The sequence below is a fragment of the Streptopelia decaocto genome (genome assembly GCF_964273445.1).
Source record: "Streptopelia decaocto genome assembly, contig: HAP1_SCAFFOLD_1395, whole genome shotgun sequence".
Taxonomy (NCBI): Eukaryota; Metazoa; Chordata; class Aves; order Columbiformes; family Columbidae; genus Streptopelia; species Streptopelia decaocto.
Window position 1 is genome coordinate 1 of NW_028115817.1, and position 16,111 is coordinate 16,111.

The 16,111-nt window shown below is 54.8% G+C and overlaps 1 protein-coding gene across 1 annotated transcript; it reads left to right on the forward strand.

The window, feature by feature from the left end:
* Positions 1 to 13,678: 13,678 nt before the first annotated feature.
* LOC309452571 (potassium channel subfamily K member 6-like) lies at positions 13,679 to 15,901 on the forward strand (the record flags this gene model as incomplete). Its single annotated transcript, XM_082077197.1, has 3 exons — positions 13,679 to 14,063; positions 14,297 to 14,692; positions 15,672 to 15,901. Exons 1-3 carry the CDS (start codon positions 13,901 to 13,903, stop codon positions 15,899 to 15,901), a joined length of 789 nt encoding a protein of 262 aa, XP_081933323.1. The 5' UTR covers positions 13,679 to 13,900.
* Between the last annotated feature and the right edge of the window lie 210 nt (positions 15,902 to 16,111).

A 16,111-nucleotide genomic window follows, 5' to 3' on the forward strand; every position in this document is an offset into this window, starting at 1 on the left:
CCTAACCCTAACCCTAACCCTAACCCTAACCCTAACCCTAACCCTAACCCTAACCCTAACCCTAACCCTAACCCTAACCCTAACCCTAACCCTAACCCTAACCCTAACCCTAACCCTAACCCTAACCCTAACCCTAACCCTAACCCTAACCCTAACCCTAACCCTAACCCTAACCCTAACCCTAACCCTAACCCTAACCCTAACCCTAACCCTAACCCTAACCCTAACCCTAACCCTAACCCTAACCCTAACCCTAACCCTAACCCTAACCCTAACCCTAACCCTAACCCTAACCCTAACCCTAACCCTAACCCTAACCCTAACCCTAACCCTAACCCTAACCCTAACCCTAACCCTAACCCTAACCCTAACCCTAACCCTAACCCTAACCCTAACCCTAACCCTAACCCTAACCCTAACCCTAACCCTAACCCTAACCCTAACCCTAACCCTAACCCTAACCCTAACCCTAACCCTAACCCTAACCCTAACCCTAACCCTAACCCTAACCCTAACCCTAACCCTAACCCTAACCCTAACCCTAACCCTAACCCTAACCCTAACCCTAACCCTAACCCTAACCCTAACCCTAACCCTAACCCTAACCCTAACCCTAACCCTAACCCTAACCCTAACCCTAACCCTAACCCTAACCCTAACCCTAACCCTAACCCTAACCCTAACCCTAACCCTAACCCTAACCCTAACCCTAACCCTAACCCTAACCCTAACCCTAACCCTAACCCTAACCCTAACCCTAACCCTAACCCTAACCCTAACCCTAACCCTAACCCTAACCCTAACCCTAACCCTAACCCTAACCCTAACCCTAACCCTAACCCTAACCCTAACCCTAACCCTAACCCTAACCCTAACCCTAACCCTAACCCTAACCCTAACCCTAACCCTAACCCTAACCCTAACCCTAACCCTAACCCTAACCCTAACCCTAACCCTAACCCCTAACCCTAACCCTAACCCTAACCCTAACCCTAACCCTAACCCTAACCCTAACCCTAACCCTAACCCTAACCCTAACCCTAACCCTAACCCTAACCCTAACCCTAACCCTAACCCTAACCCTAACCCTAACCCTAACCCTAACCCTAACCCTAACCCTAACCCTAACCCTAACCCTAACCCTAACCCTAACCCTAACCCTAACCCTAACCCTAACCCTAACCCTAACCCTAACCCTAACCCTAACCCTAACCCTAACCCTAACCCTAACCCTAACCCTAACCCTAACCCTAACCCTAACCCTAAACCCTAACCCCTAAACCCTAACCTAACCCTAACCCTAACCCTAACCCTAACCCTAACCCTAACCCTAACCCTAAACCCTAACCCTAACCCTAACCCTAACCCTAACCCTAACCCTAACCCTAACCCTAACCCTAACCCTAACCCTAACCCTAACCCTAACCCTAACCCTAACCCTAACCCTAACCCTAACCCTAACCCTAACCCTAACCCTAACCCTAACCCTAACCCTAACCCTAACCCTAACCCTAACCCTAACCCTAACCCTAACCCTAACCCTAACCCTAACCCTAACCCTAACCCTAACCCTAACCCTAACCCTAACCCTAACCCTAACCCTAACCCTAACCCTAACCCTAACCCTAATGACCCTAACCCTAACCCTAACCCTAACCCTAACGCTAACCCTAACGCTAACCCTAACGCTAACCCTAACGCTAACCCTAACGCTAATGTGTAACGCCTAATGTCTAAGTGGTAAGCTGTAGTCCTAAAAGTTAAATATAATTGTAAGTTGACATTGTAAGTGTAAGCCTCACCCCTAAAGGTATACTGTATTTGTAATTTGATAGTGTGATGTGATATTCTAACTGTGGAGTTATGGTAGAGGTTGATATTGGTCTGTGTTGTACATTATGTGGTGGGAAAAAAAAAAAATTGCCTAATTTGCATATTTAATGAGCTCATTTGCATAATTAGTTTGATATTTGCATGACCAGGGGGAGTAGTCCTAATTAATGTTATTTTGTTGATTAATTAGGGAGTACTCCCCCTGGTCATGCAAATGTGGTGGGTGGAGTCTAGGTGTATGTTTATATTTGTATAAAAAGAATAAAAATAATAAGTCTGGTGCAGCAGTAGGGGTTTGGATGCTCAGGGGGAGTACTTGATTTCTTTAATTTTTTTTTTTTTTTTTTTTTTTAACTCCCCTTGAGCATCCAAACCCCTACTGCTGCACCTGAAAAAAACAATACCTTTTAGGTAGTTTTTTTAATTAAAACTAACTACCATCCAAAACAAACTCTACCATAACAGCACACTCCACCACATTGAACCTGACCTGTCACTCTGCTCAAAGTCCAGGACACACACACAACACAAACAAATTCCAGCTGGCACACAAGAAAGAAACAAAGTCCAGCACACAAACAAGACAGAGACAGAGACAAAGTCCAGCACTCACACACACACACACACACCAGACAGAGACAAAGTCCAGCGCACTCACACACACACCAGACAGAGACAAAGTCGAGCGCACACACACACACACACACACTCCAGACAAAGTCCAGCGCACTCACACACACCAGACAAAGTCGAGCACACACACACACACACACCAGAGACAAAGTCCAGCACTCACACACACACAACACCAACAACGTCCAGCATACACACACAACACCACCAGAGACAAAGTCCAGCATGCACACAAGACACAGACAAAGTCCAGCATGCACACACACAAGACGCAAAGTCCAGCGCACGCACACGATCCGCACGCTCTCGAACTCTGGTACGTGCGCAAAATGTCCGGCTGTCGCTCCGCTCGAACTGAAAAAAGACGCCGGACCACAAAAAGGTATGTCTGCTTTATTACCTTTGTGATGGCCCTTAGGCCCTCTTCAAACCAAATATTACTACATCATAACTAACTCTTTATTTGATCTGAGCCAACAGATTACAAACAGGCTTTCTTTACACTGTTCCATAATCACAATTTCCATAACCTGACAAACTCCTCCTTATTACAGCTTTTAAACATAATGTATCGCAATGCATAAGGCAACAGAGAACGCGATCGCTTCGGGTACGTGGCCGTTATGGCGTTTCTCGCCCGACGGCAAACCTTAAAAGGACTCTCTGTTCCCGCGTGCGTTATCAAACGCTCACCCTTATTACATATTGGAGGTATTACAATGATTACACATTTGAGGGAGTACAATTTAACACAACACAGAAAATCCAACTCATCTTTCTCACATCCCATTACAGAGGATAACACGCTCCTATCGCAACCCTGTCCCTGTCCTCGGCCCTTTACTCACCCTGCTCCTGGGCCGATCACGACCGCCTTCCTGGGACCTTTCCCTAAACGGGCCTCCCAACGAGGACCGACCGTGGCCGCGATCTGGAACGGGTGTCGCTGGAAAGGCCGTTCCCGGGAGCCTCAACAATAACCCTGCCTCTGAAACCCCCATCCCGGACTGACCTGAATCTGAACATTGGCAAGTAACTTGACTGCACCGAGCGCTGTGGACCTGGGATAAAACACCCTCCTGAGGGTGGTGGACGGACACACAGGGAGGGAATCCCCTGGCTGGGATTTTTGTAATCAATTTTATTTTTCTTTTTTTTTCCTTTTCAGGTAAATTAAAAAAAACCTACAACCCAAAAACACAATCGTTCCAGATCACAGCCAAACCGCACCGCTCGCTCGGATACCGAACCCACCGTGCGCTCGCTCTGCAGCCGTTCTCCCGGCTCGTACCCTCGCCCCGCGTCTGCGTCGCCCCTCGGGAACGCCGTTCCCGGGAGCCTCGAAAATGACCCTGCCTGCCAAAACCCCGGCCCGATGGGCACCCGCGTCCGAACCTTGGCGATGAACGTCGCCTCGCGGAGCGGCCGGGACCGGGGAAAAAAAAACCCAGCCGGGGGAAAAAAAAAAAAATCCCCCGGCTGGGGTTTTTTTATTCTATTTTAAATTGAGCTGAAAGGGAAAAAACATTAACCTGCAAAGAAACAATACAGGACCCAAACACAACCGTTCCAATTCACACAGTTAACCACACCGCTCATACGCCTACCGACACCACCGCGCGCTCGCACCGCAGCCGTTCTCCCCGTGGGCCCTCGGGAACGCCGTTCCCGGAAGCCTCGAAAATGACCCTGCCTGCCAAAACCCCGGCCCCGTGGGCGCCCGCGTCCGAACCTTGGCGATGAACGTCGCCTCGCTGAGCGGCCGGGACCGGGGAAAAAAAAACCCAGCCGGGGGAAAAAAAAAAAAATCCCCCGGCTGGGGTTTTTTTATTCTATTTTAAATTTTATATTTACCTGAAAAGAAAAAAACATTAACCTGCAAGAACAAAAACCCACAACCCCAAAACACAATCGTACCAGATCACACAGCCAAACCGCACCACTGGCTCACATACCGAACCCACCGCGCGCTCACACGGCATCTGTTCCCCCGGCTCGCGCCCTCGCCCTGTGTGCCCTCCCCTGGCTGGGGTTTTTTTATTCTAGTTTAAATTAGACATTTACCTGAAAGGGAAAAAACATTAACCTGCCAGAACAAATAACTACAACCCCAAAACACAATATTACCACATCACACAACACTAACACACCACTCATTCGCCTACCGACACCACCGCACCCATTCTCTGCCCTTCTCCCCCTGTGCCTTCGCCTCGCACCTCGGAAACGCCGTTCCCGGCGCCCTCTAAACTCGCCCCGCCTGCCAAAACCCCAGTCCCGGCCGGACCTCCGTCTGTACGTTGGCGATGAACGTCGCCTCGCGGAGCTGCGGGGACCGGGGGAAAAAACCTGGACGGGGGGGTAAAACCCTCCAGCTGGGGCTTTTTTTATTCTCTACCTTTGGAATTTACCTGAAAAGGAAAAAAATTTGAACGTCCAAGGAAAAAAAAAACTAAAACCCCGAGCTACATTGGCTCGAGGTTTCACGCTATCCCAACATGCTGCACATCGTCTGCCTCACCGACCCTTTTAAGTACCTGCCTCGAGCTAATTGTGAGGAAAGGAAAACAGTTTGCACTTAATTCCCTTGCCATCCTTCATATAGTTCTTGACCACGGTGACCTATTCTTCCACGGCTTCCCGATCGTGACGTCCTGAAAAGTGATGGCGAGGGACGCTATTACTTGCTAAGTGGACAAAATATGCCGATCAAAATCGGCTGGAACTTGATTCAGAGTGATTTCTACGTGGACGGGAGATGCCAAAGGCTACAGGGAGGCCTTTCCCTTGAGTCGTGAGGTTCAGAATGGACCCCCTTGCTTTCTAAACTCCTCCAAGAGGGGAGTCTAGGTGCGGCTGGATCCGAACTTAGCCCCGCGCCGGATCTACGGTTTGGCTCCCGGACTCGCAGGGGACAGGGGGAACACCTAAGATATTATATTTACATATGGCCAAAGGATTGTACGTGTACACCTCCTTCCTTATATCGCTCAGCCTGAATTTCAGAATTGCATCGCTCTACACCTCGACGTCCCTACCTCCCTTCCGGGGGCGTGGGGACAGGTGGGTTGGGGTCTAAATCCTTGATCTATTGGGGCAAACTCTCAGGCAAAAACCGTGTAAACAACTAACCAAACAGAACAGTACAGCGGGAAGGCTGACTGGAGCTGCTGCTTCTGCTGAAGACCCTAATGGCCGAGCACAGAAATCCCTGGGTATTTATACACTTACAAACTATTCACCCACCCCTCTACACTGTGATTCGGGCCAATAGCGATAGCTGAGTCTGTGGTCTTCTTGCCTCTCGGTGGATCCTTTGCGCTGACCTCGGACCGGACTTGGCTCCGTGCAGCTGTAGATTTTGTTTACGGTCCGTAGGAGCTTCCTTCCGGCCTTGAATGTGGCATTTTTCCTGAAAGAAGCCTATTTCTTCAAAAAGGTGTAAAGCGGGCCTTATCTCATGTGTGTTGATCGGAGTCTGTAGCTGCTTTCGTTACCATCAAAAAAGGCTACAACTGAGTGTTACATAGCCTAACAAAATGCCTTTTTATAAGTAAGTGACCCAAATTGACAATGTGATCACCTGCAAAGGAAAGAAAAAAAGAAGATTTCATTTAAACACGCTTCATCACTGAAAAAACAGCACACTACAAAAAACACTAGTGAACCATGTTCTTAGTAACAACTGCAAAACACCACTAAAATAACTATCCACTCCCCAGCCCACAGCTACTCCATCCCACATGACTGCACAACCTCTGCCTACGCATTTAACGCATCAGCAGATTAACCATGGACTCCCAGACCTCCACCCACCCGCCCCGGACTCCACGTGTCCGGGCAGAGCAGCTCCAGCCAAATGCGCACGTGCGCAGACAGACGCTGCACAGCATGTTATAGACCACACGATGGCAACGGCACCGACAACGCCCAACGATGAGAACGACTCCAAACCAGACACACATCGATCAAAACAACCTGCGGGGAGGCACTGGTGCGGCAAGGAGCCTCCACTGTGACCCCAGAAAACAAAGGAGCTGAAAGTCAGGGCCCCTTATGAGACGGCGGCGCTGGCGCACACACACACACAGAGACGGCGGCGCTGGCGCACACACACACACAGAGACGGCGGCGCTGGCACACACACACACACAGAGACGGCGGCGCTGGCGCACACACACACACAGAGACGGCGGCGCTGGCGCACACACACACACAGACGGCGGCGCTGGCGCACACACACACACACAGACGGCGGCACTGGCGCACACACACACACACAGACGGCGGCACTGGCGCACACACACACACACAGACGGCGGCACTGGCGCACACACACACACACAGACGGCGGCACTGGCGCACACACACACACACAGACGGCGGCGCTGGCGCAAACACACACAGAGACGGCGGCGCTGGCGCACACACACACACAGACGGCGGCGCTGGCGCAAACACACACAGAGACGGCGGCGCTGGCGCACACACACACACAGACGGCGGCGCTGGCGCACACACACACACAGACGGCGGCGCTGGCGCACACACACACACAGACGGCGGCGCTGGCGCACACACACACACAGAGACGGCAGCAGGGCTTAAAAACTTCAAGATGCTGGGAAGAAGTGCCAGTCCCTGAGACTGGATGGGTAGACAGCAGAGCTGCCAACGCAGCCCTCAGCAACATCAACTGAACAGAAACATCCAAAACACAATGACCTGCCACGCTTTCAGCTGCTGATATGGGAAAACCAGCACCCAATTGGCGCTACGCCAATCAGCACCGGCGTTCCAGATCCCGGGACGGCACCCGAGACGCTTTTCATGTCCCTCGAATGCAACGAGACCCCAGGATCATCTGACAGGCGCAAGGCAGGCGTCCCGAACTACACAACGCAGACAGTGGCTGGAGCTGCCCTGCCCGGCACACGCTGGCGTCGCACTGTGAAATCCCCCGGACCTTTCACCTGCCCAAAGGGGACTGTTCCTGGATGGCCCTTGCCCCGAACAGACCTTTACCCCCCCTCCCTGTGGTTCCCAGCCCCTTCCCAGCCCCCCAGCCTCCACTTAGCTTTGAGAGGGCCAAGAGACCAAATCCATCTTCAACAGATGAAAACGCCACGTGCACTGACGGGGATATTCCAGCATCGCCGGGTTCCTCCTCAACATCTACAGCAACACGAGAAAACAAGCTCACTAAGCAGAGCGAGCACACGGTATTAAAGGCACAAGGCACATCTTCCCACTGACGCCACGCAACAACCCACCTGCTTACGGCACACGGCTCGCCTCCTCCGTCGCTCTTTCGTGCCAGGTTGTCCCTCTGCACCTAAAATCAAGGTATTCAACAAGTCACCCAGATGCTCATCAACAGCTTGACCATCCACAGGTCTGCTTTCTGTTTAGGAATCCCACCAGAAGCTCTAATTGAGTCTCTAAAACACTGGGGAAGGGACAGTCTGCTCCCCTGCCCACAGCTACTCCATCCCAGATGACTGCACAACCTTGGCCTGCGCAGTTTAACACATCAACAGATCAACCGCGCGCCCCTAGAGCTCCGTCCACCCACCCCTGACTCCACGCCTCCGGGCAGAGCAGCTCCCAGCCAAATGTGCACATGCACAGACAGACACAGCTCAGAACATTATAGACAACACATCAACAGCACCAAAAACGCTCTATAACAAGAACAACTCCAAACCAGAGACTGCATCGATCAAAAGAACCTGCAGGGAGGCAGCGGTGAGGTGAGGAGTCTCTACTGCAACCCCAGAAAAAAAATAAGAGCCGAACGGCACGGCCCCTTGTGAGATGGCGGCGCTGGCGCAAACACACAGAGACGGCGGCGCTGGCGCAAACACACAGAGACGGCGGCGCTGGCGCAAACACACGACACTGCTGCAAGACTAAGAACTTCTTCCCAGCATCTTGAAGTACCAGTCCCTTAGACTGGATGGGTAGAGAGCAGAGCTGCTGATGATGCAGCCCAGAACAACACCATAAATCACAACTGACCGAAAACATCCCAAATGCAAACACCATCCACACTTTTGGCTGATGACACAAGAATCCAGGACCCAACTGGCACCAAGCCGATTGGCACTGGCATTCCACATCCTGGGATGGCACCCGAGAGGCACGTTGTGCCCCTTGAGAACAATGAGACCCCGGATCGTCTGACAGGCGCAAGGCAGGCTTCCCGAACTACACAACACAGACACAGGCTGGAGCTGCCCTGCCCGGCACACGCTGGCGTCGCACTGTGAAATTCCCTGGACCCTTTACCTGCCCAAAGGGGACTGTTCCTGGACGGCCCTTTCCCTTACCAGAACTTTACCCCCATCCCTGTGATTCCCAGCCCCTCCCCAGCCCCCGTGCCTCCACTTAGCTTTGAGAGGGCTAAGGGACCGAATCCATCTTCAACAGATGAAAACGCCACGGGCGCGAACAGCCGTCTTCCTGCATTGCCGGGTTCCTCTTCATGTCTACAGGAACACCTAGGAAACAGAGAAATGACCAAGCTCAGCGAGAGCCACACGGCACAGCTTCCCTCTGGCGCCACGCAACGACCCACCTGCTTACGGCGCACGGCTCGCCTCCTCCGTCGCTCTTCCAGGCCAAGTTGTCCCTCTGCACCTGAAATCAAGGTATTCAACAAGTCACCCAGATGCTCATCAACAGCTTGACCATCCCACAGGTCTGCTTTCTGTTTAGGAATCCCACCAGAAGCTCTAACTGAGTCTCTAAAACACTGGGGAAGGGACAGTCCGCTCCCCTGCCCACAGCTACTCCATCCCAGATGACTGCACAACCTTTGCCTGCGCAGTTTAACCTGTCAACAGATTAACCGTGCACCCCTAGAGCTCCGTCCACCCACCCCGGACTCCACGCCTCCGGGCAGAGCAGCTCCCAGCCAAATGTGCATGTGCGCACACAGACACACCTCAGAACGTTATAGACAACACATCAACAGCACCAAAAACGCTCTATAACAAGAACAACTCCAAACCAGAGACTGCATCGATCAAAAGAACCTGCAGGGAGGCAGCAGTGAGGCGAGGAGTCTCTACTGCAACCCCAGAAAAAAATAAGAGCCGAACGGCACGGCCCCTTATGAGACGGCGGCACTGGCGCAAACACACAGAGACGGCGGCACTGGCGCAAACACACAGAGACGGCGGCACTGGCGCAAACACACAGAGACGGCGGCACTGGCGCAAACACACAGAGACGGCGGCACTGGCGCAAACACACAGAGACGGCGGCACTGGCGCAAACACACAGAGACGGCGGCACTGGCGCAAACACACGACACTGCTGCAAGACTAAGAACTTCTTCCCAGCATCTTGAAGTACCAGTCCCTTAGACTGGATGGGTAGAGAGCAGAGCTGCTGATGATGCAGCCCAGAACAACACCATAAATCACAACTGACCGAAAACATCCCAAATGCAAACACCATCCACACTTTTGGCTGATGACACAAGAATCCAGGACCCAACTGGCACCAAGCCGATTGGCACTGGCATTCCACATCCTGGGATGGCACCCGAGAGGCACGTTGTGCCCCTTGAGAACAATGAGACCCCGGATTGTCTGACAGGCGCAAGGCAGGCTTCCCGAACTACACAACACAGACACAGGCTGGAGCTGCCCTGCCCGGCACACGCTGGCGTCGCACTGTGAAATTCCCTGGACCCTTTACCCGCCCAAAGGGGACTGTTCCTGGACGGCCCTTTCCCTTACCAGAACTTCACCCCCATCCCTGTGATTCCCAGCCCCTTCCCAGCCCCCGTGCCTCCACTTAGCTTTCAGAGGGGCCAAGGGACCGAATCCATCTTCAATGGATGAAAACGCCACATGTGCTAATGGGGATCTTTCTGCATCACCTGGTTCCTCTTCATGTCTACAGGAACACCTAGGAAACAGAGAAATGACCAAGCTCAGCGAGAGCCACACGGCACAGCTTCCCTCTGGCGCCACGCAACGACCCACCTGCTTACGGCGCACGGCTCGCCTCCTCCGTCGCTCTTCCAGGCCAAGTTGTCCCTCTGCACCTGAAATCAAGGTATTCAACAAGTCACCCAGATGCTCATCAACAGCTTGACCATTCCACAGGTCTGCTTTCTGTTTAGGAATCCCACCAGAAGCTCTAACTGAGTCTCTAAAACACTGGGGAAGGGACAGTCCGCTCCCCTGCCCACGGCTCCTCCATCCCAGATGACTGCACAACCTTTGCCTGCGCAGTTTAACCTGTCAACAGATTAACCGTGCGCCCCTAGAGCTCCGTCCACCCACCCCTGACTCCACGCCTCCGGGCAGAGCAGCTCCCAGCCAAATGTGCATGTGCGCACACAGACACACCTCAGAACGTTATAGACAACACATCAACAGCACCAAAAACGCTCTATAACAAGAACAACTCCAAACCAGAGACTGCATCGATCAAAAGAACCTGCAGGGAGGCAGCGGTGAAGTGAGGAGTCTCCACTGCAACCCCAGAAAAAAATAAGAGCCGAACGGCACGGCCCCTTATGAGACGGCGGCGCTGGCACAAACACACGGAGACGGCGGCGCTGGCACAAACACACGGAGACGGCGGCGCTGGCACAAACACACGGAGACGGCGGCGCTGGCACAAACACACGGAGACGGCACAAATACGAGAAGCTGCTGCAAGACTTAAAACCTTCAAGATACTGGGAAGAAGTGCCAGTCCCTTAGACTGGATGGGTAGAGAGCAGAGCTGCTGTTGCAGCCCAGAACTACACCATAAAACACAACTGACTGAAAACATCCCAAATGCAAGAACCGTGCACCCTTTCGGCTGCCGATACAAGAAAACCGGCAGCCGACTGGTGCTACGCTGATCGGCAGCGGCTTTCCAGACCCCGGGATTGCCCTTGAAATGACTTTCGTGCCCCTGGAGCGCAATGATACCCCAGGATCGTCTGACAGGCGCGAGGCGGCTTCCCGAACTACGCGACAACAGATGCGGGCTGGAGCTGCCCTGCCCGGCACACGCTGGCATGGCACTGTAAAGTTCCCTGACCCCATTTATCTGCCCAAAGGGGACTGCTCCTGGACTGCCCTTTTCTATCTGAGAACTTTAAACCCTCCCTGCAATTCCCAGCCCCTTCCCAGCCCTCGTGCCTCCACTTATCTTTTAGAGGGCCAAGGGACCGAATCCATCTTCAGAGCAAAACGTGACGTGGGCTAACGGAGATCTTCCTGCAGTTGTCGCTTTCTCCATCATCACCTACAATAAGGAAAGCAAGGACACGTGTACATTAGGCACCCACATAATATTTATCAGTAGTAGCCTACTAGTCATTGCTCACCTTGGCTGAGCTCCGGGAGATACATTTGAATGATCTACCGGGGGCCTCTGCACGCTGCAAAGGTTCTGGAAACAAGACACTCTTCTAGGAGAGGAGATTATATTAACAGCAATACAAACCAAAAAACAACACTCCATCTTCATCGTAGTCAGGAACTACTGGAAAATGCAAAGCACCTAGAACTGAATCAACAAATGAAACATAATGACAAACAACTTTTCTACTACAGCTGCTACTGAACCTTTGCTACGCCCGAAGCTCTTCCCTCAAATGGACACCTCCGCTTCTCCTAAGACGTCTGCCCACGTAGCTTAAACGGCTCAAAAGCTGCCGACTGCCAAAGGAGCGGCAGAGGACCTGCACCGGAGCCATCCTGGAGCAGAATGAGCTCCCTACCCGGGGACTGGGGCTCAAATACCCTGAGCCCCGCCCACCCCTTCCCACAATCCCCTGGAAAGGGGAGGGATCAATCACCCCAGGCCCCGCCCACCACCCTTATCAAATTACCTGTAATCTCACTTGAAGTGACAGCACCTGCACTTTATTACTGCTATTGCATCTACAATGAGACTCAGTATGGATGTCAACTTAGGTTTTCTAGGGAGCAGATAAAAAATGAGATACAATAACCAATGCTCCATCTTCATCGTGGTCAGGAATTACTGGAAAATGCAAAGCACCTGGAACTGAATCAACAAATGAAACTCCCGCTACCCGCCTCGAGACACCACGGACGCGTTGGCCAGGGAGGCAGCTGTTCAAACGGGATTGAATCGGCGCGCTCTGATTGGCTGCTTTCCACCCCACCGCGCCGTGCTCCTATTGGATGCGCCTTCCCGCGGTCCGCGCCCAGGTGCCCGCCTCGGGGTCGGACCTGACTGAGGACTGCGCAATTTGGGCATGCGCAGTACGTACAACTCAACGCCCGCCCCTCCGGCAACCTGACTGGCTGCCTACGCACATCACTTGCCATTCTCCCCGCCTATCAGCGCTCCGCCCCTCCAGCCCTCCCGAGCCATCTGATTGGCCCGCTCTGGATCCTCACCCGCCTGCTCTGCCGGGACCCCCACGCCCCTTGGCCGCGCGGCTTCCAGCAGCCGCGTTTAAAAGGAAACAACAAGCCGCGCTCCTCTAATCCTAACCCTAATCCTTACCCTGACCCTAACCCTGACCCTGTCCATAACCCAGACGCTAACCCTCACCTAAATTTATCCATAAACCTAAACCTCACCCTAGCCCTAACCTAAGCCTAACCTATCTGTGTCCCCCCATCTGTGTCCCCCCATCCCTTTTCCCTCCCCCGGGTGTCCCCTCCCCGTGGGTGTCACCCCCACATCCCCTCTACGTCACTGTGAGGAAACCACAGGGCGCGTGGCAGCGCATGACAGCCCCATGACCGGGGTGGGGGGGCACACGCACACCAACCGTCCGTCCGTCTGTCTGTCACCGGGGGGGTGACCTGGGGGGGCTCCTGTCCCCAGCCTGGGCCTGGGCCCTCCCATCAGTCACCCCAGTTACACCCCAGTGCCAGTCACCCCAGTACTGGGCACCCAAGTTAACCCATTACTGGTCCCCCCTGTTACTGGTCCCCGCAGTTCCCGCCCTGTCCCCCCCGCGGTGCCGCCCCCCAGGGCGGGTCCCGGTGCGACCCGACGCTGCGGGGATGGGCACGGGACCGGGATCGATCGGGGACGGGGATCGGGACCTGGATTGGGACTGGGATTGGTACTGGGACAGGAACAGGGACCGAGCCCAGAGGCTGCGCTGAGGGGTGGGGACCAGGACCAGCTCCGCAATTGATACCAGAACCAGGATTAGTACCGGGACAGGGACCGGGTTGGTGGTGAGGACCGGGAGTGGCACCGGGACGGGGACTGGAGGCTGCGGTGAGGGGCGGGGACCAGGACCGGGGACCGTGACAAACACTGGACTGGGACAGACACCGGGACCAGGACAGACACCAGGACTGGGACAGATACCAGACCGGGACTGGTGAGGGGTCGGGGGCTGCGGGGAAGGACCGGGAGCAGGACGAGGGACCTGAGGTCCCGGTGAAGGACGGGGACAGTGGCGGTGACAGTGCCAGGGATGCTCCGCGGTGCGATGCTGGTGGCCGTGGCCTACGCAGGGCTGCTGGTCCTGGGGGCGCTGGGGCTGTGGGCGCTGGAGGGGACCCCCCGAGCCCCCAACGGCTCCCGCTGGGACCCGGCCAGTGCCCTCCTCTTCGTCACCACCCTCCTCACCACCGTGGGTAAGGACGGACATGGGGACCCCTGGGAGATCAGGGACCCCCATAAGATCTGGGACCCCCCAGGACCCCTGGGAGATCATGGACCCCCATAAGATCTGGGACCCCTAGGACCCCCATGAGATCTGGGACCCCCACGAGCCCCAGGACCCATCTGAGATCTGAGACCCTCTTGAGATTCAGGACACCTGGGGTGGGGGGGTCACTTCACTAAACCCCCCCTCCCCCAAACCCAGGCTACGGCTCGGTGACACCCCTCTCGGCTGCCGGCAGAGCCTTCTGCGCCGCCTACGCCGTGGTGGGCGTCCCTGTCACCATGTTGACCTTGACGGCCACCGCCCGCCGCCTGATGGGTCCCTTGGCCGACCGGCCCCGGCGGTACCTCCAGGTCCACTGGGGGTTCACCCGGCACAGCGCCGCCCGCACCCACTTTGTCCTCTTGGTGGGGGTCACCATGGGGGTCCTGGTGCTTCTCCCCGCCGCCGTATTCCACGTTCTTGAAGACACCTGGAGCTACTTGGACGCCGTTTACTTCTGCGTCATCTCCCTTTGCACCATCGGCCTGGGGGACCTCGTGCCGGCCGAGACACCAGGACAGCCCTTCCGGCAGCTCTACCAAGTGGGTGTTGCCGGTGAGTAGGGTTTGGGGGAGGGGTGGAACTCCCCAAATTGGTTTTGAGCTGAGTTTAATGAGTTGAGTCGGGTCGAGTTGAGCTGGGTTGAATTGTGTTGAGTTGGGTTGAGTTGTGTTGTGTTGAGGTGGGTTGGATTGAGTTGGGTCACGTTGAGTTGGGTCGGGTTGGGTTGGTTATTGTTGGGTTGGGTTTTGTTGGGTAGGGTTGGGTTGAGTTGGGTTGAGTTGGGTTGGGTTGAGCTGGGTTGGGTTGAGCTGGGTTGGGTTGAGCTGGGTTGGGTTGGGTTGGGTTGAGCTGGGTTGGGTTGAGCTGGGTTGGGTTGAGCTGGGTTGGGTTGAGTTGGGTTGAGGAGTTGGGTTGGGTTGGGTTGAGCTGGGTTGGGTTGAGCTGGGTTGGGTTGGGTTGAGCTGGGTTGGGTTGAGCTGGGTTGGGTTGAGCTGGGTTGGGTTGGGTTGAGCTGGGTTGGGTTGAGCTGGGTTGGGTTGAGCTGGGTTGGGTTGAGCTGGGTTGGGTTGGGTTGAGCTGGGTTGGGTTGAGCTGGGTTGGGTTGAGCTGGGTTGGGTTGGGTTGAGTTGGGTTGGGTTGAGCTGGGTTGGGTTGAGCTGGGTTGGGTTGAGCTGGGTTGGGTTGAGTTGGATTGAGTTGGGTTGGGTTGAGCTGGGTTGGGTTGAGCTGGGTTGGGTTGGGTTGAGTTGGGTTGGGTTGGGTTGAGCTGGGTTGGGTTGAGCTGGGTTGGGTTGAGCTGGGTTGGGTTGAGCTGGGTTGGGTTGGGTTGAGCTGGGTTGGGTTGAGCTGGGTTGGGTTGGGTTGAGCTGGGTTGGGTTGAGCTGGGTTGGGTTGAGCTGGGTTGGGTTGAGCTGGGTTGGGTTGGGTTGAGCTGGGTTGGGTTGGGTTGAGCTGGGTTGGGTTGGGTTGAGCTGGGTTGGGTTGAGCTGGGTTGGGTCCAGTTGACCTCTCACCCACCGTCTCCCCCCAGCCTACCTGCTCCTGGGCCTGACGGGCGTCCTGCTCTTGGCCCAGACCTTCCAGCGCCTGGTCGAGCTCCATGGCGTCACCAGTGTCACCGGTGTCACCTCGTCACCTGCCGGTGACGCTGAAGAAGGCGCCGGCTTGTTGGAGGGGACGAGGGATGGGGAGAAACCAGCTCGGGGGGACAGGGGGTCAGCAATGGGTGACACTGGGGGACACCGTGGGGGGGGACAATAAAAGGGGGGAACAATAAAGGGGAGGAAATGGCTTCACTGTGTTGATCCCATTATTTTCGGGGGGGTGGATTTGTGCGGGTTGTGAGGGGTGCGGGGGGTCTCAATCCTGGGAGGACCCAATGCAATGGGGGGTCCCCAATCCCGGGGGGGCTTCCCCAAATACCACCCCCCCAGACACCCTCGTTTTCTATAAAATCTTTATTCTGTAAAA